Below are 27,205 nucleotides of genomic sequence, written 5' to 3'. Positions count from 1 at the left end.
CATTCTGTCTGTCAGAGAACTATTACATAACATGTAACATACGTAACATGGACCTGTAACCCTAAGGGTCCATTTCGTTCCATTTGCACACTACCAGTGTTAAAGATCTGTAAGGGTCCATTTAGAAGCCCCTCAATATATTAAAACCAGGAAAGCATCCGTGTCATTTTAGATTTTAGCTACATGCTGTATATACTGTATATACTGTATATACTGTATATAGCAACATAAGTCTAAAGGATTTAGAACAGTGGTTTAGAACAGTGGTTCTCAAAAATAGCAGATCTACAAGCTTGCAGCGTGTCACTTCGTGCCGCTCTGCAAGCTTGTACATCTGCTATCTTTGAAAAATCTTGAAAATGTTTGACATTTTTTGAATAATTTTGATCATTTTGGGGGTCGTTGGCCCGAAAATGTTTGAGAACTACTGGTTAGGAAGGAATTTCAGTTCTTAATGGGTTAATGGTCTTAATGGGTTAATGTCCCTGTATCACCTTCTATGTAACGCGTCCTCTTTCAATGACAACTTCCCTGTTCTTTGCAACATCCGTTCAGCATGTGTGGTTAACCATCTCTCTCTCTCTCTCTCTCTTTCTCTCTCTCTCTCTCTCTCTCTCTCTCTCTCTCTCTCTCTCTCCGCCACTTTTTCTGAACAGGAAATCTATATCTGTATTTTCAAGTAGTTTAGTTTCCACACCCCAGGCCTATAGGGTAAACATATTTTATCATCTACATAAGGCTGTTAGGTTTATTATAATAAGCTGACATTCATGTTGGTATTCTTAAACTTTTTGAGCTTCTTGAGCAACATGGAAGGAGAAGAGAATGAAAGTATTAAATAATATCTCTTTAAATATCATGGAAGGGTTAAGTTCTAAGAATAATCACATCTATGAAGTCCCTGTACAGTTCTATATCACAACCAGTGGTGTAGTGGGGATTTTTTAGTACAGGGATAGCGCTTTTTTAATGTTGCACAAATGCACACACACACACACACATACACATACACATACACATACACACACACACACACATGCACACGCACACGCACACGCACACGCACACGCACACGCACATGCACACGCACACGCACACGCGCACATGCACGCGCACACACAGAGAGCTCTGTGGTCAGTTCAGTCTAAATAAAATTGTTCACTTTATATACTATAAGTGTAATAATTAGAGTAGCTGAAGCTGAATGTGTGAATCCAGGCTCTAAATAGTTAAATCAGTAGGTCTAGTGTCAACACACTAATGTTGACATTCTGTCTGTCAGAGAACTATTACATGTTGGTTGATGGAGACCACATTTAGAGTCTGTTAGTCTATAGCAGTAGTTTTCAAATGTCATTTCAAGGACCCCCGTAACATGGACCTGTAACCCTAAGGGTCCATTTCGTTCCATTTGCACACTACCAGTGTTAAAGATCTGTAAGGGTCCATTTAGAAGCCCCTCAAGGAACCCAGAGGGTCCCTGGACCCCACTTTGAGAACCACTGGTCTAATAGTATTCACTATATTGTCAAATGTGTGATATAACAGTATGACAACAGCAGATTATTGTGACTTACTTATATGTTACTGTTTTATTAAATAATAAAGTAGGATGGTACACTGAATGTACAAGTGATCAGATCATGTATGAAGTGTTGATGTGATCAATATGATCAATAAGGTTAGTGTTGCTGCTCATTAAATCAAATTGTTTATTCCATACTGGGAAAGGTTTTAACCAATCTGTAGAGAGTATGTTAATATACAGTATAACTTGTACATTTACAGTGGTTGGAGGTGGTCTCTCTACTCTTCTATTGAGACATTTAGACCCTGGTGTCTGGTAGGACACCTACTGGTTGACAATTTTAATAAAGTTATTTGAAGAAGACAGAGCACCGACTAATAATAATAATAATAATGCATTTTATTTATAAAGCACAGGGGTTTAAAAGCATGGCATAAAAACAGCATAGGTAACCAAAACAATTACATAGGACCCAACTAGGCTAGACTAAAAAGGGTAAAAATAAAATAAAAGGCCCCAAACAATTTAAGAGAACACTTTGTTAAAAAGGTATCAGTGGACTGTGGTGCACAGACATGGGTCTGTATAGCAGAAGGCCCGGTTACCCGTGGTAGCTTAGTGTTTGGGACAAGGAGAAGGTTAGTGTTGGAAGAACGGAGGCAAGAACGGAGGCAATTCCGTAGATGCACTGATGTGTGAGAACAGAAATGTTGTATTGAGTCCTGAAGGACTAGATGTGTCTCTACTAAGTATCTCTCTTTCTAATCAGGAGAAAGACAACAGCGTAACACTTATGGAATGTAGCTTCATGAACTGTTCTCATAATTGTGTTTATGCTTTCTGCTGCTAGCATAAAAGGCCTCTCCATCTTAATGTCTTCATAATATACAACTTAACACATTAAAACCAGGAAAGCATCCGTGTCATTTTAGATTTTAGCTACATGCTGTATATACTGTATATACTGTATATACTGTATATAGCAACATAAGTCTAAAGGATTTAGAACAGTGGTTTAGAACAGTGGTTCTCAAAAATAGCAGATCTACAAGCTTGCAGCGTGTCACTTCGTGCCGCTCTGCAAGCTTGTACATCTGCTATCTTTGAAAAATCTTGAAAATGTTTGACATTTTTTGAATAATTTTGATCATTTTGGGGGTCGTTGGCCCGAAAATGTTTGAGAACTACTGGTTAGGAAGGAATTTCAGTTCTTAATGGGTTAATGGTCTTAATGGGTTAATGTCCCTGTATCACCTTCTATGTAACGCGTCCTCTTTCAATGACAACTTCCCTGTTCTTTGCAACATCCGTTCAGCATGTGTGGTTAACCATCTCTCTCTCTCTCTCTCTTTCTCTCTCTCTCTCTCTCTCTCTCTCTCTCTCTCTCTCTCTCTCTCTCTCTCCGCCACTTTTTCTGAACAGGAAATGAAACGTGTATCTGATGCTGTGTGACTACAGTTCCTCTACAAAACAACTAGACTAAATCTCAATCTACGGACAAGGACCGTGGACAGACAGAACTCATTGACAGGTAAGAACTGTACCAGAAAATCAATTGTGATTTGTGACAAATGTTACATTGTACAATAGAACTGTATATGACTGTACATTATAGTAGTTTAAGACGATGCTGATGAAATATTTTAAAATGTCTTCATTAAATACAAAGTTAGTCTATTGAGAGCAGTTTGTGCAGACAAATAATATATATCAGGTGTTTCACTGGGATGGGTGTGGCAGTGTGTGATACTGAACAATAGACTGGGATCAGTTTGCTTTGCAGGGAGCTGATCCACTCTGGGTCTGTAGAACGGATAGGGAAACAGTGATGCATGTACTGTATGTGTGTGTGTGTGTGTGTGTGTGTGTGTGTGTGTGTGTGTGTGTGTGTGTGTGTGTGCAAATTACAGGATACAGTAGGCGGGCTCTAGGCCGGATCAGAGCTCTGAACAGTAAATAGAAACTAGTCTTTCCACAACACTGCAGAAAGCCTGGTGACATGAGGTTAGAACAACAAGGCAGACATCGAGGCCTTGAGGCCTGTGAGGCACAACCCAGTGAGCTGCTGTCTGAGTTACATACTGATGGGTGGCGGAATCACTTATAATATAACTTTTTTAAGTTATCATACTAAATACTTGAATATTGATATTTTTTATTCAAAAACATCAACATGATTCAATGGAGCTAACTTAGCTTCTTAGCTTGACGAGAAGGATCAATGAGAGTCAATGGAAATTCACATCACTGTGTGTGAGGGGCGGTTCCCTGGGCAGTCCATGTATGAAACTCCTGTTTTGGTGACTTGTCTGAAATTCATAGGCAAGACACACCTGCTGGTAGATCAGATCTGTGTCAACTTTTCAGTGTGATCTGCGTACAGTGATTACATTCCAGCTGGTTTAACGCTTATGGAATGAAGCTTCATGAACTGCTTTCATAATTGTGTTTATGCCTTCTGCTGCTAAAAGGCCTCTCCATCTGAACTTCTTATTAATATCCAACTTATTGTCCCTGTATCACCTTCTATCTGACACATTCATCTTTCAAAGACAACTCCATTAGTGGTATGCCAAATAGTAAATACCACTAATGAAAATCCACTAATGAAAATGTAAGACTAATTCTAATTCAAGACAAATTAATAACAAGAATGTATTACACTGTTAATACATTTAATTCTACATCCTCTGATATGTTTAAATGTGGCACGCAAAGGGACTTCTGGTACTGTGAGAAAGTTAGAAAGACTTGGGAGAATAGACGTTTTTATTTATGAATTGTAAGTGCACATATGTGTTCACATCTATAATCTGTCTCTTTCAAAATATAGGGGAAATCAAATATCTATCAATAATCTTTTCATCCTTAGTATATAAAAATCTGAAACTGAAAAAATGAAGAAAAAACTTAATTCCAAAACTGGGGAACAGTGCACTAATGAAATATTACTTAAAGGGGTATTTCACTTAAACAAAAATGGGTCATTTTATCGTCTACTCAGGCTTTTATGAGCCCCCCAGACAGTTTTTAAGCTGCTTGACTCAGCATTTAGATATTTGATATTCATTTTATCAGACACGGCCCTAGCCATGGTTCACATGACGCTTGTATACAAGCGTCATGGTGCCGAGTCCCCCTGGTCTAAAGTTGTGTTCTCACATTGCCATCTCTCACATAAACATAAACGTTCAGATTTCAAATATAAAGTGCTTACCACCGAGCCACGGATGTTACAAGGCGATGCGGACCGCGATGAGTACCCGTATCTCCCGTATTGTTCAATAAAAAGCATTTTAATCCCATCGCCGGCCATTTTCTCCAAATTGTCTCAGATACTTTCAACCATGCGACACTAATGGTTGGGAGGTGTATTGCACTCTGATACATTACAAAACAAAAAAAAACAAAAAAAGAAAATGGCCGGCGCATTACCCTAGCAGGCACGTAGATTTCAGGTCATGCGTTGCCTCCGCAGCTTGCGTAAGAGCCTCCTACACAGCTGAGACTCCCATTAGTAGCAGTGTTGCCAGATTGGGCTATTTTAAAACTCATTGGGCTGGAATAAATAGCCTTGGACGGGCACATCAAATTTGGGCTTGTTAAGTTAAAAACAAGCCCAAATGTAATTATTAAATTAAATCAAATTAAAATTTAAAATTAACATATTTGGCGGGTTATTATTAGCCTCGATCATGTCACCAGACTACGCATAATTAAAGAAATAACCGAATTAAGGAGGGCTGTTTATTGAATTGGGCTGGTTTTAAGTTGTGCTTGAGCTGGAAACTGTCCATCAGATCTGGCAACCCTGATTAGTAGCAGCTGGTTGTGCCCAACGTGCTATGGGTTCCCTCGTCCACGGCGTTACGTGTCTGCTAAAACTACATTTGGGAGACAGAATGGCGTATCCTACTCTCCTCCCACTCGTGGGAGAGGCGTAGCCCGGCAGTGCTGTCCTACGAAGCAGTTTGTTACTAGCGCCCTCGGGCGGTAGTAACACCCATCGTAGCGAAATAGATCTATGAGAAGACCGACCGACCGACCACACACACACACACACACACACACACACACACACACACACACACACACACACACACACACACACACACATTTATATATGTATGTGTATATATATATATATATATATATATATATATATATATTGCGGCCGGGCCGGTGCGTAACGACAGATCTTTTTTTTTTTGGGTAGGGTGAGCGTCCTCTATGCATGAACCCGAAGTTTACAAATTGTACTGTACTCTCACGAATTATCTCTGATCTGATCATCTGATAAAAATATTAAGCAAGCCAAGTTAACTAAAGGACGTAAGACCCCAGTTCCCCTCACAAAGTGACAGCTGACGTCTGCAAGATATAAATGTATATGAAAAAACATAAAACTACCAAAAGTAACAGCATCCAGTATGGGTCGTCCACTAGCCTAGCGGTCTAGGCGCATGTCACACAATTTGGGAATCCATCAAGATAGCTGGCGTGGGTTCGACTCCTAGTACCGATGACCTTTACTGTGTTTCTCTCCCCTTTTCCTGTCAGTTTATTGTCCTGTCCAAATAAAGGCAAAAAAGCCCCTAAATATATATTTTAAAAAAAGGACGCAGAATGTCCCATTTCCCAAGTTTAATATGTATAAATATATTTTTAAAATAGCAGATTGCAAGCTCACAACGCCTCTTAAGCTTGTAGATGTAATTTAATGCATAAATATATTCAAACGTTGTATTTAGAGTGGACTGCTTCAGGACATCTGACAGTTGACTTTGTCACCTTTTATGAGATGATGTAATTTGCTAGAATTTATAAATACCGGATTCATGCATATATAGTTAAGCAGTGAGGTGGGATTGAACCCGAAGCTCCCACTTGCCAGCACGACACGTTACCAGTCATGCCAATAAGCCTGAGCTCGATAGCCAGGTCTTTTGCACGCTATTTCTCGCTAATTTGAGTGTGGGCCGGCTACACAGAGAACCAGCGCAGCAGTTCCTGCTATAACAAATGGGACATTCTGCATACCTTTACTTTTGGTATTTTAAGTATATTTAATTTACTTGCATAATGGGGACATTTTAGTGTTTTATTTACCTTGCAGATGTCAACTCACCACTGTAATTTCATTCATAAATATATTATTCAAAAGTTGTATTTGGAGTGGACTGCTTCAGGACATCTGACAGTTGGCTCTGGTATTTTTATGATCCATTTCACTTTCGCAAAGGGTGTTTAAACTGCAGTGTATCGTAGGACAGCACTACGTAGTTTACGTCGGCTTTACGTAGACTTCGTCCAGGAGGTCTTTACGTCTATGCTGTCTCGCGAATGTAGTTTTAGCACACACGTAATGAGAACCTACGACGATGGTGCTTCCTGAAGCCAGTTTAGATGGCACGTTGAGCACACACAGCTGCTACTAACGAAGACAGTGCGTGGCGGGGTTGCTACTGCGCAGGTGCGTGGAGGCTCTTACGCAGCTTCTAGGCTGCGCATGAGCCCAAATTCGTTTGGGAAACCTGGCCAATGTCAGTCACCAGAACCAAGGACGGGTGTTTCCGATGGATCTAACATGGTTAAAATACAGAGGACAGTAATGAATAAAAACAATTTAATGAATTATGGAGTTAAATTTATGAGGCCGTGTAGATGGAATGGTGCTGCAGAGTGTGTGTGTGTGTGTGTGCGCGTGTGTGTGTGTGTGTGTGTGTGTGTGTGTGTGTGTGTGTGTGTGTGTGTGTGTGTGTGTGTGTGTGTGTGTGTGTGTGTGTGTGTGTGTGTGCGTGACGTGCTGTTCTGTAGAATCTTAGCAACTTGAACATCAGTAGTGCAGCATGTGTTTACCATTTTTCTCTCTCTCTGTCTGTCTGTCTGTCTCTCTCTCTCTCTCTCTCTCTCTCTCTCTCTCTCTCTCTCTCTCTCTCTCTCTCTCTCTCTCTCTCTCTCTCTCACCGCCCAAACCGGCACTTTTTCTGAACAGGAAATAGAAACTTGTATCTGTTGCTGTGCGACTACAGTTCATCTACTAAATAACTAGACTAAATCTCAATCTACAGACAACAATCGTTGACAGACATAACTCATTGAAAGGTAAGGACTGAACAAGAAATCAAACATGTTTGTTGGTGTTACGTTGTACAATAGAACTGTATATGACTGTATATTATATCATCATAAGATGATGCTGATGAAACCTTTTAAAATGTCTTCATTAAAGGAGTAGTTCACCCAAAAAAGTACTTATTTTCTCTCAATTACACACCCCACGAAGCCTTGAATTCATGGAGATATTTAGTTTTTGTTGCATTAAGCCAATATTTAGATGACCGGTGGAGACTCAATGAAGACTCTTTGTCTCCTACCAGACATTAGCATCTTTCCGGTGGTCATCAAAATATTGGCTTAGGAATGCGACAAAAAATCTCCATGAATTCAAGGCTTTGTGGGGTGTGTAATTGATAGAAAATAAGTAATTTTTTGGGTGAGCTACTCCTTTACAGTAAGTACAAATGTAGCCTCTTGAAAGCGGTCTGTGTGACAAATAATATATATCAGCTGTTTCACTGGGATGGGTTTGGCAGTGCTCGCTACTGAATGATAATAGACTGGGATCAGTTTGCTGATCCGGTCTGGGTCTAGAGTTCATACAGAAACGGTGCATGGATATACTCTGTGTGTGTGTGTGTGTGTGTGTGTGTGTGTGTGTGTGTGTGTGTGTGTGTGTGTGTGTGTGTGTGTGTGTGTGTGTGTGTGTGTGTGTGTGTGTGTGTGTGTGTGTGGCAGGGCGGTAAGAATTAGGGTAGCCAACTACGCCACCTAGGGGATTGTGCCCTGGGAAATAGTTTTAGTAATCTAAAGTAAACCACCGGAGAACACACTATAACTCCTCACACAGTTTGTTGTACTTAATACGGCAGATATGGGGATAAGGTACCAAAATAGAATTCACTTTTATTCAATGTACAAAAGGGAATAGCAACAGTGATGCATCAATGAATAGGTTAAAAATGGTATGTCAATGACTGTGGTTCAACAACAATATACATTGCACCTCTACAATGGGTCGATGCTGAGGCTTGCCAAGGGGAAGGGAGAACTGACTAACCAGCCCAGGGCAGTGGCACCCCAAGCCACAGCACACACAAAGAACATTGTAAAATATTCTAATCAGAACACAAAAGAAAAGGGGATTCCACCACCACTGGAGCGGGCATCGCCTGGTCCTGACTTGGGGCCTCAGCCCCAGAACTAAACAGAGTGGGAACAATTCATTAGTGCGGCACAGTCTAATACATTGGATTAAAATTAGGGCTGTCAAAGTGAACTTAATTAATTCATTCACCATTATGTTAATCTCGATTAATTATTTTAATCACAATTTATCGCATATTTATTTATTTTTGCCATTTGGAGTATCCGTAGTTTAGGACACAGCTCTCTGTGTCTGTGAGCATGCTCCTTATGTTTTGCTGTTATGTGTTGTTGATTTCCATGGTCATTGTACAGTAGATGTTACAGTACCATTACTGTTGTTACCCACAACTCATTAGGCATTACATGTATTTCTTCAGCTACTTTCAATAGGGAGCTAAATGCTACAGTGTAACAGGGAGGCCACAATATCCTCTGCTCAATTTATGTTTGTTTTATTTTGTATCCATCATTTAGTGTTAATGTAAAAAAAATATATATATAATAAAAAATTATAAGCATAAAGGTGGACACTACAGTACTCTTATTAGTAAATTGAACAGATCATAATACCCATCTGCTGCAGCTTATTTCTATGCCAATGCAGTACCATTTGATGGTTTCTTTTAGCTTTTTAATTTATTTCCAATAATAAATAAACATACTTTTGTATATACCAAGCATATTTTCCACTCCCATGTTAATAGGGGTATAAAATATACCTCTAAGGTATATTGTGAACAGATAAAAAGCGGATTACTTATTTGCGATTAATCGCGTGATTAACTATGCCAAAGCAAGAGATTAATCGCCGTTAAACATTTTAACCGTTTGACAGCACTAATTAAAATACATGTCTTATTATCACAGGTAATAGACCGTGATAGAGGCGACCGGGGGTTTCACACAACATAATAAAAGAACCAAAATTAAACCCAAAACCAGGGCTGGCGGTCAGGAGGTGAAACTATACCCAGGCAAAGCAGCAGCGTTGTGTTCCTCTTCACCAAGCCCTGGAAACACAAGCGTCAGTATCAGCCCACTATTCAATAGTGCTTAAGATCAATGAGACAAAACAGAGACAGACAGATTTAAACCCACCACGACATTCAACAGCAAAACACACAGTTAATGCCCACGGACACACTTCTCTGCGTGGTCCAGTCACACACACACAGCCAACAGACAGACAACCCGAGGGAGAGGGACACAGGGACTAAAACGACATAAAACAAACGGTCAAGTTCATGACCAGAACATACTATATGCACTGCAGGCTGCTCGCTAAACAACAAGATAGAAGACATACCAGCACTGATACATAGTGACCAATCTGGGAACCCATCGCCAACTGAAAATGAAAAACAGCGCCCTCTGCTGTTTGTTCTATGTCTGTTGGCTCTGGGCGGAAGACAACGTAACGCCAGAGCGCAAGGAAACCGGTGTTTGTTGTATGCCTTCAGCGCATCACTTCCGGTTGGTGCGACTATGTTTTCATTCCCACTAACAATATTTCTACACGGAACACTAACACCACTTCTCCCAGAGAACATGGATCGTTTTGGTTATAAGCCCACTTGTTTCTATGATGAAAGAGTAAGTTAAAATGTGAATATCTTTCCGTGGTTTTGTCTGCTCCGCGGACGCTATTGTTAAATTAGTTTCGGTTTGTTTCGAGGGGGGAAGGATCGACGGACACGTGAATCCCGCCCACTACATTTGATTGGGTAAAGCGCGGCCTGCTTCCTGATCTGAAGGCACGCCCATGCGCACAAGTTATGACGAACCTCCCCGACAGATTCCAACGCAGTGCAGAAGCTGTTCTTGAGAGATTACATAGTGACCAACAAACTAAACTGCAGCCCAACAGGCCAGCTTTGTTTGAGGAAGTTACACGCTCAGTGATGAAACGCACACGACAAGCGCGGCAGCTGAAGCCCAACGGGCCAGCTTGGCAGTGGTGTATAGTAACTACATTTACTCAAGTATTACTTATTTACATTTTTGAGGAATTTTTACTTTCCTGGAGTATTTCCCATTTCCAATACTTTTACTTCTACTCCACTACATCTCAGAGGAAAATATTGTACTTTTACTCCACTACATTTATTTGACAACTTGAGTTATTAGTTATACTTTGCTGATTTAGATTATTATCACAAAACATACATTAACCACTTCAGCCATATACATTTCGTCCTTTTGAAAATATCCGATCTACAAGCTCACAATGCGTCGCGTCGCGACGCATTGTGAGCTTGTGATATATATATATATTGAAAGATTTGCACAAATCTTCTGCGATTTTTCAATATATTGATAGGTGCCGCGCTATGAGCTTGTATATCTGCTATTTTTGAATTGCCAAATAAATCTTAAAATGACACAGATGCGTTCCCAGTCTTAATGGATTAAGTACAAAAAAAATTAACACCTGGGGAGACAGACAGACAGACTCCCTTTTGAACAAAGATAAACAAGCTCTTTCATTTTAATTAAAAGGATCTCCAGTTTGGTGCACATCAAATGTACATCAAATGGTACATCAAATCTCTTCGCCAAAAATAGCCGATCTACAAGCTCACAACGTGTCCCGTTGGGAGTGGAACGCGTTGTGAGCTTGTAGATCAGCTATTTTTGGTGAATGTTCCACCCAGAGTAGGGATACCGGGGTTCAAGTGGTTAAACAAAGTTAAATAAAGTTGTTTACATTCTGTCCTAATCTCTCAAGTTCACCTTGTGACATACTGTATCTTAGGGGGAAAGATTTACATATTTGTGTACTTTATTTACACACTGTAATATCACATAAATGTACAGTAAGGTGCTCTAAAGTAACAATGTAATTCAGGGGTGCCGTGGATGAAAAAGTTATTTACAGGGGTGTCTTGAGCCAAAACAAGTTTGAGAACCAATGTGTTATCAAACGTTTTAATGTTAAGGACCCCTATAACCCTGAGAGTGTACAAATGGAACCAAATGGACCCTTGGTCCATTTGGTTCCATTTGTACACTCTCAGAGTTACAGACCTGTAAAGGTCCATTTAAAACCTCTCAAGGAACCCAGAGGGTCCCTGGACCCCACTTTGAGAACCACTGGTCATATAGTATTCATTATATTGTCAAATGTGTGATATAACAGTAATGACAACAACACTATAATAACAGCAGATTATTGTGACTTACTGTATGTTACTGTTTTACAGTTCAAACAACACCTGTAGACAGGATGGCCAGTGGAACCTCAGCTTCCATCAGAGGTGAGTTCTATTAAAACACATGAAACCAGCAAAATGACACTGGTTTAGTTACATCTGTGATCTTTATGAATATTATATTTATTTTTCCAACCAGGGAAGAACAGCGAACCATCAGAGCTGAGAATTGTTCTGATCGGGGGAAGAGATGATGATAAACCCAGTGGAAAGAGTTCAGTAGGAAACATCATCCTGGACAGAGATGTTTTTGAAACAAACAGAAGAACAGTCAAGAGTGTCATGAGACAAGAGGTAGTGTCTGGTAGACAGGTCACTGTGGTTGATACTCCAGGATGGGAGTCTGATTTACCCCTAGATCTGACCCCAAAACTGACTCAGTTAGAAATTCAACAGAGTGTGAAATTGTGTCCTCCAGGACCCCATGCCTTTGTCCTAGTGATGCCATTGGACAGCACATATGTAGGAACTGATATGTCAGTAGAGGAGCATTTGAGTCTTCTCCTCAGTGACCAAGTGTGGAAACACACTATTGTGGTGTTCACTGTAGCTGATAAAAACAAAATGAGACCTGATCTCATTAGATCTAACTATCAGTTAAGATATCTTACTGAGAAATGTGAAGGCCGCTTCCATGTTCTTAACATTAGTGACAGAGGAGATAGAAGTCAGGTCACAGAGCTGATGGAGAAGATAGATCAGATGGTGACTAGTAATGGTTGTCACTATGAGACAGAAAAACACGTCTCAGAGGAACTGAAGGAGATGGAGAGAACTATCAGCAGAAGAGCAGAACAAAGGAGGGAAGACGCTCAGAAACAAACAACTGGACTTCCAAAAGATACTGGTATGTTTAGTTTTACTTTAATAATGATAATATTTCATTAATCTCTGCCATGAGGTTTATGGGTTCATGTCTGTCTGTCTGTCTGTCTGTCTGTCTGTCTGTCTGTCTGTCTGTCTGTCTGTCTGAAAGACTAGTGTTACAGAGACAGATTTTTCACACTCCATGTTTCTCCTAGGCTCATTAAAAATTGCCATATCGTTAGTATTTAGAAGACACGTGTAGAATTCCCTGAAGCAAAGATTTGAGTTACAAATGTTTGCTCTAAAAATATGTATATATATTCAAAGATTTTCACAAATATAATGTTCACGATAAAAAAAAAAATAGCAGATATACAAGCTCATAGCGCGGCACTCGGTGCCGCGCTATGAGCTTGTATATCTGCTATTTTTGAATAGCCAAAGAAATCTTAAAATGACAGATGCGTTCCCTGTCTTAATGGGTTAACAAGAGCTTGTGACTAAATAATAATTACATTACAGTAAATACATTGGAACACAGGCTGTTTTTTCTATTTCATATCAAGCAGTGTTCATTTTGTCGACTAAAACTATGACGAAAAATGTTCATCCACTACCTTTTTACACTGACGAAACAAAAACATGAAATAAAAACTAAGCTATGATGATTCAAACTAGGACCAAATATATTTACAATTTCGTCAACAAAAAAATAAATAGAATGATTACAATGTTAGATGGAGGGACTGGTGTTCTTTCATGTCATTTTATTATGTCATTCTACAAGCTCACAACACGTCACAGACTTATTGTGAGCTTGTAAATCGGCTATTTCCGGCACACAGCTAAGTATAAATCAGGCATTACAACGTTATCACAGCCCGCTAAAATACATATTTTTGTCGTCTAAATTAACTGTAGATCTAGTTGACTAAAATCCTATGATACTAAAACTGAAACTAGACTAAAACTAAAACATTTCAAATGACTTAAATATGACTAAAACTAAATGGAATTGTATTCAAAAGACTATGACTAAAACTACAAACTAAAACTGATGACAAGTAATGGTTTTGGACATACAAGGTTTCCACCCGACAATGAGGATATGTGAAAATAAATGGAGGTACTTCCTGGTTCTACTGGCAGTGTGTACTAGATAGATGAAACTGATCAGTCCTGCTCACACACACACACACACACACACACACACACACACACACACACACACACACACACACACACACACACACACACACACACACACACACACACACACACACACACACACACACACACACACAGAGACACACACACACACACACACACACACACACACACACTGTAGCATGAGTCTAGTCTAGGTAGTAATGTACATTATTATTATTCTATCATGTCTCCTGGTGGACATTTGTTCTGAACTGTACACTGAACACACCTTTCTGCTGTTAATAATAACAGTAATAATAAAAATAATACATTTTAAGCAATTTCATCATTAGATATTAAGAAAAACATGTAAACCTGGACATTGCAATGTTGTTTCTTAATCATATCAATCCTGGCATCCCTAGTTTAGGCATGTTGTTATACTGTAGGTGGAAATTTCCAAAGAAATCTACAAGCTCACAACAGCTTTTAGATCTGCTATTTTCACTATTTGTCGTGTGATGAATAATGTATTAATTATATGTCTTAAGTGGTTTAATAAGAAGCTGTTAAAGTGAAAGTAAACTATGTTTTCTCTTACAGGACTGACTGACCTCAGGATTGTGTTGTTGGGAGAGCAGTGTTCTGGGAAGAGTTCAGCAGGAAACACCATTCTGGGAGGAAGTGGTTTTAAAGCTGGTCAGTCAGATCAGAGGTCAGGGGTGCAGTGTGAAGTAAGACATGGTGAAGTATCAGGGAGACATGTGACAGTGGTGGACTCACCAGGCTGGTACTACAACAGTCCACTACAGGACACCTCAGAGATGGACAAACTGGAGATCCAGAACAGTGTGTCTCTCTGTCCTCCTGGACCACAAGCTGTTCTTCTGACGGTTCCTCTTGATGTAGCATTCACCAAAACAAAGAGAGTAGCATTAGAGGAACACATGACACTTCTGTCACAGAGAGTGTGGAGTCATGCTATAGTACTGTTCACCAAGGGAGACTGTCTGGGAGACAGGAGCATTGAGCAGCACATTGAGGCTGAAGGAGAAGACCTCCGCTGGCTTGTTAACAAATGTGGGAACAGGTATCATGTCTTCAACAATCAGAAGACAGATGACACTCAGGTCACAGAGTTGCTGGGGAAGATAGAGGAGATGGTGACAGGAAACAGAGGTGGACACTATGAAGATGATGGAGATGTTTCAGAGACGTTGTCAGAGAGGAAGAAGATCACAGAGGAACATGTCCAGACATTCATGACCAAGACACAGAGACAAAGAACTGCTCTGAAAACTCTGTTTGAAGGTGATGATTATCAAATGTGGGTGCGTGTGCGTGCGTGCGTTTGTGCGTGAGACCATGTGACCGTGTGTGCGTGCGTGCGTGTCAGTCTCCGTCCATGACCATTTCTATATTGATTAATAATGTAAATTCTCAACATTGCACCACATTCTATATAAAAAGATGCTATAAAAATAAACGTAATGTTATAACGCATGGGTCTTCAACAGGGGGTCCGGGACCCCTAGGGGGTCCTCAGAGTTACTACAGGGGGGCCGCCAAATGTTTCTGTTATTATCCCTATTCTGAGGGGAACATTAGCCAAAAACAGCAGATCTACAAGCTTGTAGATCGGCTATTTTCGGGCAAAGAGGTTTGGTGTAGACAGAGGGGGAAAAAGAGAAGACCAAGTACCGAGTTTGCAGGTCAAGTTTACTCAGTATTGAGGGTTTAAATGGTTAAATGTCTGAAAATACACATTAACATGAATCCAACATATTAATAGATAAGATAATGTATAAACAAACATTCATTTACACAACATTGATGATAGTGCTGTCAAACTAATCTATGAAGCTATCTATTAAATCTATGAGAAAGTTTAATCTGCAGCATAATTGTATCATGTATTGGGGGTCCCTGCTTCATTTCTCTATCAGCTAAGGGGTCCTTGACCTGAAAAACGTGGAAGACCCCTGTTATAACGGATCCATTGGTCAAAAGTAACTAAGTACATTTACTCAAGTAGCCTACTGTATGCAAATTGAGATAAAGAATAAATGATAAGCAATACATACATTAGGAGCATTATTAGATTAAGATAAGGACTACAGTATAATGATGAGGGGTAGCAGTATTAAAGTAGTTAAAATAATCTCCTCCTTTACCAGAGACACATTAAAGCATAAATAATTATAATGCAATAAACTAATATTTATTATTCTGATATGGGCCATTTTGCATAATGAGTCATTTTACTTTTAGAGTTTTCTATAGGACTTTTAATTTTAACAGTATGTGTACACTGTGGTGTTTCTACTTTTACTCAAGTAAAAGATCTGAGTACTTCTTCCACCATTGAACTGACCTAATGACCAACAGATTGACACATTGAAAATACATTTAGTTCATGTATTTTCAACTCATTTGCATAATTGATCACTTAGTATTCAGTATAACTTCAAATTATTGATACATTATTTGTACTGTTCTGTGGTGAGTTTAGTCAGAATTGTTATACATGTATGTAATAACTCATTTAGCTGAATCTCTGAATCCAATCCTAAATCAGTGTAAAGTGAACTCTGTGTGTGTGTGTGTGTGTGTGTGTGTGTGTGTGTGTGTGTGTGTGTGTGTGTGTGTGTGTGTGTGTGCGCGTGTGCGTGTGTGCGTGTGCGTGCGTGCGTGTTTGTGTGACATCTGTTCCAGCGCTGCCCGTCAAGCCAGCAGGCTCACACCTCACTCTTTTAGCCTGGTGACTAGGTTACATATCCTACCTGGGATTGGAACCTGGGTCCCCCATGAGAGAGCTGACATTTTGACTGTTGAACTATAATGGAGAGCATGTCTGGGAATGCTAGTTTTCCTTTGAGTTTTATGCAGTACCTCTTGTCAACCAGTAGGTGTCCTACCTGACCACAGGATATAAATGTCAGGGCAGGGAGTCCACCTCCAACCACTGCAGAAGTTCTAGCTAGATTGTATTATGATACAGATTGTTTAAAATAATGTGTTATGTAATGTGTGACAGTGTGACCACACACTGTCACTGTCAATGTTTTGTTTCGTGCTGTACATGGCACATGCCTTTCAAGGGTGCACACTTGCTGGGTAGTGTATAGACAGAAACAGAAACGACAACATTTAAAGTTATTTATTCAAGAAAACAATAACAAACCAATCACAATCATATCTCTCACAGTGGCTCTGCTCTGGAACTTAAAAGAGTCAAGGTTCAGGTGATTATATAGGTTTGCCCGTAAACACACCTGTAGCCAACCACTGATTGGGACCAAATTGGACCAAACCAACTGTCTGTGGACAAGGTTTTGAATGTGTCAAAGAGGGACACTGGACACTGAAAGTTAAAATATCTATGACTTAAATTAAATGTACATAATGTATTTTTGTGCCGGTTTATTTCTAGTGAACAGAAGTGACATATTGTAGATCACCCTGATTATTTGGTCTGTCTGGTGGGAGGGGCCATGGGGTATATAAAGGGTGAGCTGCTGCAGTATACGTTTGACAGTCTTCAGTGGAAAAAAACTGTGTTTGGTAAGAAGACAAATAAGGGTGAGGGTTTATTTATGTATGGGCAGGAAAAAGAGAGGGTTAAGGACTTTAAATTATCAGGAGTACATTTTGATGATATGGAATAAGCACGTAGACTGTATTGTAGGAAAGTGTGAAAAGGTGATTAATGTGATGAGGAGGTGTCTCTCTGGAAGTTTGTGGGGTGCTGACTATGGATGTTTGTGTTATGGAATAGCAGCCAAAACTCATTTGAGGAAACTAGATGTACTGCAAGCAAAGGCATTGAGAGTGTTGTGGAGCCCTCCGTACAACCTAGATTCTGCCTTTACAAATTGAAATGGGAGACACACTGGAGAGTTGGAGGCTAAAGTTGGCTATGCAATATATTTGCAAACTCAGGGGACACCTGGGAGAACCAGCTAAAGCAGTGGTGCAAGAGGCATGGGAGTGGGGAGGGGCTAAACTAAAGCTCAGAAAGATTAATAAGGACATTGAGACGCTGGAATTGGGAGAGGTGGGGATGGCTCCGATAGTACACTGGCCAGCGGTACCAACATGGTTATTACCAACACCAAAGACCTAAGCATTCTCAAAACACTAAAAACACATGGTAGCACATCTTACAGTGACATTGTAGCAGAAAGGCTGGACAGCACGTGGGATCATCATCTTAAAATATACATATGGGGCCAAAGACCCTAATTCAGGGAAGGCAGGTTTTGCCTATGCAATTCCGGGGCGTGTCAGTGTGTAAGAGGCTTTCTGAAGGGGTGTCAGTCTTCACAACAGAGCTGATAGCCATAATAAAGGCCCTGAGGAGGTGAAGCCACTAAGCCCAGGGCAGGTAGTCATGCTCAGACTCTTCATCTGTGCTTATGACCCTGGGGGAAGGAAAGCTGGGAGCCCGATCAGGCCTGATGGTGGAGTTGTTGTTGATCCACCAATATAAATGGTGCATTTATATAGCGCTTTTATCCAAAGCACTTTACATAGATTGTGCATTACATTCACCCATTCACACACATATTCGTACACCAGTGACGGAGGAAACCATGCAAGGCACCAACCTGCTCATCGGGAGCAATTAGGGGTTCAGCGTCTTGCTCATCGCGTCGGTTGCCATCTGGCCACTCTACCGGCCACTCTACCCCTGAGCCACTGCCGCCCCAGCATATAGAATATAGAATTGAGAAGGCAGGAGGGGAAAGATGGATTTCTATGGGTACCAGCTCATGTGGGGGTGGAAGCGAACGAGATGGCGGATAGGGCAGCAAAAAGCGTATGAGTGCAGATCCATCATTAAAAGAAGCATAATGGTAAGGGTGGCAGGAGCAGTGGGAAAGGGAAAAGAAGGGAAGGCACTACTTTAGCATCCAGAGCAGTGTCAAGAGAGGGCGGTGTTATCTGGGGGCAGAAAGAAGGCAGACAGTGACAATGACAAGACTGAGACTGGGACACTGCGGACTGGCATGGAACAAAAGTGGTGAAACATCCAGATTCTGTAAGACATGTAGTAAGAAAGACCAAACTGTGAGACATGTCCTCATGGAGTGCAGCCGGTATGCGGAAGAAAGGAAAAGGATCTATGAAGCAGTTGCAAGTGAGCCAACAAGTAGTATAACACTCAAAAGCCTCCTGAATCCCAATGAAAATCAGTCAAGGACTGTGAAAACAGTGCTGGAGTTAATCCCCACAAAATGAGTTATACTCCTGACCAGTGTTGGGCATAACGGCGTTTAAATAAACTACGTTACCTAACGCCGTTATTTTTTTCAGCAACGGGTAATCTAATTAATTACAATTTCCATCGTTACAACGCTGTTACCGTTACTGACAATGAAATGTGCTCCGTTACTATGTCAAGCGTCCCCAAGCTTTCTGTTACCACGGGCCGGCTGACAGTGTGTGTGTGTGTGTGTGTGTGTGTTGTGTGTTCGTGTGTGCGCAGCGCTACTACAGGCGGGGGCTGCTGCTCCTCCTGCTGCAAACACGGTTAAAAAAAATACCAAGGATACGACAGTGATGTCTCTTACTTTTTGCTGTTACGCAACCAGGAAGTAACACGGACTCGACGCTGTTTAAGCAGTGACATGTGACATAACATCACTGACGAATCCTTGGTATTTATATCTTCATGGGTATTTTTTACACACAAACCCAGCGCGGCGCACACACACAAACAAACTAACTTTAACAACCAGACCAGTAGAGAAGAGATGGCGAGTCACGAGCAATCCAACAAGATGGCTTTCACAAATTGACGGTACAAGCACTACTTCACATTTATTGAAAGGAAAGGAAAGAATGTACACGTGAAGTGCACATTGTGTGCCGGGGGGAAACGTTTGTCCACGTTTGTCCAAAGCAACTCCAATTTAGTGTGTGTGTGTGTGTGTGTGTGTGCGTGTGCGTGTGCGTGTGCGTGTGCGTGTGTGTATGTGTGTGTGTGTGTGTGTGTGTGTGTGTGTCAACTGGTCTACTAGACGAGTTGTCTTAAGTTCTGAGCCAGTCTGTGTCTTTAATTCACACTAGTGTTAAAAGCACTTTGTTGTTTAACTGTTTACTTCTGCTCAAAGAAAATACTTGAAGTAGGCTACAGTATTGTCTACCAGTACCATACTGTACCAGTTGTCTTGTCTGAAGTTGTAACTAAGACAGTTTTTTTTTAATTTACACTAAAAGCACTGTAGTGTAGTCCAGTGTTTTTCTTTGTATGTGAACATGTTGCTCTGTAGTGAAATTGGAAGTGATTCAATTCAATTCAATTCAATTTTATTAAAGTGTCAAATCACAACAAGTTGTCTCAAGACACTTTACATGATGACACAAGTGAAAGTGGAAGTGATGACACAAAGAAATTAGCACACACAATTGGAACTGGAACATTATACAAATTAAGCTGATACATGAGTACTCTCTTCTGATTTTGTCACCTACCTGAAAATGTATTTTCTGTTTATTAAAGAGCTAGAGAGACAGGGAGACCCACTTTACCGAACAAACACTTTATAACAATGATTACTATCAGAATATAGTGCTTTAACCTTTTAACAAAAACCTTTCTCTTTTAACCAAAACATATCACTTACCATACCTTTAACTCTTAGGGCCCTATTCCCAGGGACATTTGAACAAACCACTAATTAGGGATTTCGGACTAGGCAAGAGGCGTTTCCCCGCAAAATTCGGTATTCTATGGCACCCCCGTGACCCGCCAAACACCTGAGCTACCCGTTACATTATGCATAGGTGTGGTTTGGGCGTTACAATGATAAAACCAATCACCGTGCCAGAAGCCATTGCCTTTAAGAGAAGACTGCGCTAGCCGTCATCCCGATCCAATATATGCTCTAGCCTATCTACCTGTCTGCACTGTTGCCTGGTCTGATTATTATAAGCCACATTGGGCTTGTTTTCCTTCTTTTTTTTTATTTTATCCAAATACATTTTTATATTAATTTGTAGCCTATTGTGTTCACAATAAGCTTGTCATATTAGTCAGATCCGGAATAGTATATGAAAGCCATTTAAAATATGTGTACTATTGGTACACACTGGCTGCTCCCAAATAATTAATTACATCATGTTGCGACAACGCTCCTACGTGGTACACAGACAAACAGTAGCACATGGGTATAATAAATTGGACAGTTTTAGGAAAGGTCTATAGCCTATGTACTCACGTTGGCTGTTATCGTTCTATTTCCACCGTTCTAATGGATTCCAGGGGTGTGTAAACATCTCTGAAGTTGCTCCATAGTTTCCTCTGAAGTGACGCAGTTAAAGTTAACTTACATCCATATTGTCCCTGTTATCTTTCATCATCCACCTTTGTTCAGTAATCCCGAACAGAGCTAAACTTTAAGTTTACATCAATCAAAGCCTCTCAAACCCAGACACATTGCTGCGATGCGTATGTGCGTCGCCTATACCTACCCAAAATAACAGACATACAAGCTATCAACGGCGCTGCATCATGTCGTGTCGACAGCTTACAGATCTGTTATTTTGGACAGCATACAATGAGGCGCGCGCGCGCCACGGAGTAGCCTATCACTAAACCAAAAACATTACATTACGTGGTCAACAACATAGCCTACTAGACATGTAACTAGCTTGGAGCTTTTAATGCAGTGGTTCTCAACCTGTGGGTCGAGACCACAATGGAGCACCCAACGCCTGGCGAGCTTGTAGATCTGCTATTTTCACAATATTTATCTGTGGAACCGAGTCAAACAAAATGGGGGGGTCCCCAGTTCAAATATGGTTATTTTGGGGGGTCATGAACGTAGCGTTTACGCGGGGAATATAATAATAATATAGCAGGCTAATATATATAATATAGGCTATAATATAATATTCACCCGCACGTCCCGCAGCATGGGTTTAATGAGACAACAGACAAAATGAAAATCACACTATGATCCGATTCCGATCATCTTATAAAAAATGTAAGTGCTTAAGATTTTAGCCCAAACCCAACGGGACCCGACCCGGCCCGTCGGCACCGGCTGAGCTGGGTCTACGTTTTTTTTACATCCAAATAAATTCACATATTAATTAATTTGTAGCGTAGGCTATTGTGTTCACAATAAGCAACTTGTCATATTAGTCAGATCCCCAAGAGTATATGAAAGCCATTTAAAATAGTTATATATTCCTACACAGCTGATGCCAAATAATTAATCAACAGGGCAGCGCAACGCTAAAGTAGCCTAGGTCAAATCAATCACTGTCTTGTCATGACGCAGCAGTAGAGAGCCCCCTTTAAAGTTTAAACCATAACATGACATAAATAATGGATCTTCAGAGCTTTCTTCATGTCTTTTTCACCTCAAAGTAAATGTTGGATTACTTCTTCAAATGAAAGCACAGGCAGCGACCAGAAGGTAACATTGGATGTGATTTCTCCATTGCAAAAATGATTACGGTTATTCTATGAAACATATATTTCATAGAATAACCATAATCATTTTTAAAATGGTTATGGGGAAGTGTATATATTTATATAGCCCTATTTGCTCCAAGCTGTTTTTTAAATAAAATATAGACTGTTAGGGTAGAATGACTCCTGTTCTTAACGAATTACCAAGATTTAATGAGAAATAAGGCTTCTTTAGAAAAATGACTGACGGGCTGGGCTGGGTCTAATTTGTCAATTATTAGTCGAGCCAGGCTGAAATATTTAGGGGATATGAAAGCTCTAGTTAGTAGTTTGAAGTGCTCATGTGCTCTTATAGTTGCTTCTTTTCGTTTTCATAGACCTGCGGACTGCGGTTGCTTATTTCTCTCCAAGGCTGGCAACATGGCTCATGGTCCAACGCACAAAGCCATTGTAGTGTCTGTGTGCACTTGACGGGTGATTTTATAAACCAGCGGGTGCTTTTAGAATCCACTATCCCCCCTCCCCAAGCCGTACCCATGTGTGGGTTGAGAATTTCAATGTGGGGGATATAGCAACAACACGCCCACGGGCACACCTCCATGCGCAAATAACGGCGTCGGCATAATGGTGACGGGTAGAGCAGGTGCTAGAATAACCTATTGGGGCGGCGCAGGTCCATTATCCCGATTTAACGGGGATTTTTTTGCCACAGAATGGGGCCGTTAGTGTGTACAAATATAACCAAATGGACATAAGGGTCCATTTGGTTACACTTGTACACTCTCATGAAGGCGTATTAGTATGAGTATTGTCTCTTCTCATGCTAATGTTTAGTCTTGATGTACATTTTAGTTGTAAGTAGCATTTTGTTTTGTGTATTAAAAAGTCAAGGCAAGTCAAACTTTTATTGTATAACTGCACATTTCATACGCAGGATACTGACAGGAAATACATACAACATGTACAACAAGTGTGAGATGGCATGGGATCATTCTGAAATCCCACACAGTTCATACAAACACAGTTCATGTTGTTCTTCATAGAATGTACGTGTGGTATTTGTGAAATATTCGACTTTTTATACGGTTGCTACAGCTGCTGCTCTGCTGCTCCACCCTTGAGAGGAAATGTTTGGAAAATCCCATGTTACTAAAGCAGGATATTTACTGTATAGGAGGTGTATGTATCTTAAGTAATCTAAACCTAGAAACTATGAACAATTATGTACATATATGAAGCTTTTTGGTCTGTGTGTGTGTGTGTGTGTGTGTGTGTGTGTGTGTGTGTGTGTGTGTGTGTGTGTGTGTGTGTGTGTGTGTGTGTGTGTGTGTGTGTGTGTGTGTGTGTCAGAATATTCAGGAGGACTCAAATGCAGAAAACAGCAGGCAAGAGGCAGAATGAAGTTAACTCAGTCTTTACTGTAAATTCCCAATAGACAGAACAAAAGACAATACCAGAGGTATATCATCAAAAAGCAAAACAAGGCAGGCAAGGGCAAGGCAAAGAGTAAATCCAAAAACAGACGGTCAACTTCTTAGTCCAGGAGCAAACAGGTAAAGGGCGGTGGTTCAGGCTGGAACAGAAGACAGGCGTTACTAAGACAAACTGACAAATGATAATGCGGAAGCACACTGAAATATATACCCTCAAACTAATCACAGAAACACACAGCAGGTGAGTAGCAACCTATGAGGAGTAGACAATTAGCTAGGGGGAGTGAACACAAAGGCAGGTCTAGAGAGGACTCCTGACAGTACCCCTCCCCTCACGGACGCCCCTAGGCGTCCTAGAAGGTGCCTCAGGATGACGACGATGAAAGTCTTGAATAAGGACCGGGTCCAAAATGTCCCGAGCAGGGACCCAACTCCTCTCCTCAGGACCATAGCCTTGCCAGTCCACCAAGTATTGGCGCCCACGGCCACGTTGACGAACCTTGAGCAGCCGACGCACCGTGTACACCTCAGAGCCGTCCACCAACCTGGGCGGAGGGGGGGGATTGGAGGGCGGGGAGTACGGGCCTTGGTTGACAGGTTTGACTCTAGAGACATGGAAAGATGGATGAATCCGACGAAGGGGGCGAGGGAGTTTGAGACGGACTGCTGAAGGGCTGATGACCTTAGAGATAGGGAAAGGTCCCACAAAACGAGGAGCCAGCTTGTGTGATTCCACCTGTAGTGGCAAGTCCCTGGATGACAACCACAGTCTCTGGCCCCGATGGTAGGAAGGAGCTGGGCGACGACGACGATCGGCATAGTGCTTGACCCTGGCAGATGACCGCAGCAAGGAGGACCGGGCGGCCCGCCACACTTTGCGACAGCGGCGGATGAACTGCTGGGCAGCGGGCACATTAGCTTCCTCCTCCTGGGAGGGAAACAGAGGGGGCTGATAGCCGAGACAGCAGTGAAATGGGGACAAACCAGTGGAGGCAACAGGTAGAGAGTTATGAGCATATTCAGCCCACGATAGATATTCAGCCCACGAGGCCTGGTTGTGAGAGGAAAGACAGCGTAACATAGTTTCAATGTCCTGATTAGTTCTCTCAGTTAGGCCATTCGTCTGAGGGTGAAAGCCTGAAGATAAACATACAGAGGCTCCCACTAATTTACAGAAAGCCATCCAGAACTGGGAAGTGAACTGTGGACCCCTGTCTGAAACTATGGCCACAGGTAGCCCATGCAACCTAAACACATGGTCTATCATGAGTTGAGCAGTGTCTTTAGCAGAGGGAAGCTTGGGCAATGGAATGAAATGAGCAGCTTTTGAGAACCTGTCTACCACTGTGAGGATGACTGTGTTACCTCGTGAGGGCGGGAGCCCTGTAATAAAATCCATGGCTATGTGAGCCCAGGGTCTAGACGGAACAGGAAGTGGCTGCAGAAGGCCAGACGGAGGTTGAGTGGACGTCTTGTTCTGAGCACAGGTAATACAGGCAGCCATAAACTGCTTTACGTCCTTCGTCATCGAGGGCCACCAGAAGCGCTGCTGGACCAGATAGAGGGTACGTCGCACCCCAGGATGACAGGCAAGCGGTGACGAGTGACCCCACCGTAGAACCTGAGACCGGGCAGAAACTGGCACAAAAAGTTTATCAGGAGGACAATTACCTGGCCCAGGGTCCCGTTGCAAAGCAGACTTAACAGTGTTCTCAATGTCCAGACGAAGAACCCCCACCACACAGTCTCTAGGCAATATGGTGTCCGGATGTACAGGGCGATATGGAGTGGGAAACTGACGGGAGAGTGCATCAGGCTTCCCGTTCTTGCTTCCTGGTCGATAAGAGAGGGTGAAGGAAAATCTGGAAAAGAACAGAGCCCAACGTGCTTGCCGGGAGTTAAGGCGTTTAGCAGGGCGCAGGTATTCGAGATTCTTATGATCTGTCCAGACTAAAAATGGCACTAGAGCACCCTCCAACCAATGTCTCCATTCCTCAAGTGCCATCTTAACTGCCAGCAGTTCTCTATTGACAATGTTATAATTGCGTTCAGAGGAATCCAAACGGTAAGAAAAGAAGGCACAAGGATGCAACTTGTTATCAACAGGAGAACGCTGGGAAAGAATAGCTCCAACACCAACCTCTGAGGCATCAACCTCAACTATGAACTGAAGTGTAGGATCTGGCCGAATCAGGATGGGAGCTGAAGTAAAACGCCTCTTCAGTTCCTTGAAGGACTGCTCTACAGCTGGCGACCAGTCAAACGGAACCTTGATGGAGGTGAGTGCAGACAGGGGGGCGGAAAGGGTGCTGTAGTTCCTTATGAACCGGCGATAGAAATTAGCAAAACCTAGGAACCGTTGCACATCCTTCTTGGACGTAGGAGTGGGCCACTCCATCACTGCCTTGACCTTGGCGTCGTCCATCTGCATACTCCCATCCTTAATGATGAACCCCAGAAAGGAGACAGTCTGGCGATGAAATTCACATTTCTCAGCTTTCACATAGAGTTGATTCTCCAAAAGGCGTTGCAGGACCTGTCGGACATGCTTAGAGTGTTCCTCAAGAGAAGGGGAAAAAATCAGAATATCATCGAGATACACAAAAACAAACTTATTGATCATGTCTCTCAAAACATTGTTGACCATGCCTTGAAACACACCGGGGGCATTTGTAAGCCCAAAAGGCATCACCAAATATTCATAGTGTCCTCGTGGTGTGTTAAAAGCTGTCTTCCATTCGTCTCCCTCTTTAATACGGACCAAATGGTACGCATTGCGTAAGTCCAACTTAGTGAATACTGTGGCACCATGCAGTACTTCAAAAGCAGAGGCTAAAAGAGGAATAGGGTACCTGTTCTTAACAGTAATGTCATTCAAACCTCTGTAGTCGATGCAAGGGCGCAATGTCTTGTCTTTCTTCCCCACGAAGAAGAACCCCGCTCCTGCTGGGGATGAAGAGGGGCGGATAATGCCAGCAGCCAGAGTGTTACTGATATACTGGTCCATGGCAGCCATCTCTGGACGGGCCAGTGAATATAGCTTCCCACGAGGAGGTACTGTACCCGACAACAATTCAATGGCACAATCGTAAGGTCTGTGAGGGGGTAGTGAAGTGGCTCGAGATTTACTGAAGACTGGTTTCAAATCCAAATACTCTGGTGGCACCTCTGATAGGTCTGGGAATTCCTCCTGCAGTGGAGGCACTGGGGAAACAGAACACTGAGCTAAAACAACCTGGACATGAGGTGAGGAAATTAGGTGTAAAGCTATCTCCTCTCTGTGATTGCCTGAGATTAACAGGCCTACTGGGGCAGAAATGTGGGTTACAGTGGCCAGGAGGCGCCCATCAAGGGCATTGGCCCTGAGGACGGGCTACACTGGAAAAGTCTGCAGATTAAGCTGTTCTGCCAGAGAAGAATCAATAAAACTCTCATCGGC

At 41.8% G+C, this 27,205-nt stretch overlaps 1 protein-coding gene across 2 annotated transcripts in view; it reads left to right on the top strand.

Annotated features, from left to right (window-relative positions):
- The window catches only part of LOC308104042 (uncharacterized protein), a 205,035-nt gene that overhangs the window by 10,495 nt on the left and 167,335 nt on the right, over nt 1-27,205 (top strand). For both annotated transcript variants that reach the window (XM_080454294.1, XM_080454295.1), the window contains exons 4-8: nt 2,951-3,059; nt 7,524-7,633; nt 11,941-11,994; nt 12,089-12,796; nt 14,509-15,216. In XM_080454294.1, coding sequence (XP_080310420.1) covers nt 11,964-11,994; nt 12,089-12,796; nt 14,509-15,216 — 1,447 coding nt within the window. In that variant the 5' untranslated portion in view covers nt 2,951-3,059; nt 7,524-7,633; nt 11,941-11,963. The remainder of the gene's footprint in view (nt 1-2,950; nt 3,060-7,523; nt 7,634-11,940; nt 11,995-12,088; nt 12,797-14,508; nt 15,217-27,205) is intronic.

Source organism: Gymnoscopelus braueri (assembly GCF_963280865.1).
Source record: "Gymnoscopelus braueri genome assembly, chromosome: 17".
NCBI classification, from domain to species: domain Eukaryota; kingdom Metazoa; phylum Chordata; class Actinopteri; order Myctophiformes; family Myctophidae; genus Gymnoscopelus; species Gymnoscopelus braueri.
This window is presented reverse-complemented; position numbering and strand designations above follow the sequence as displayed.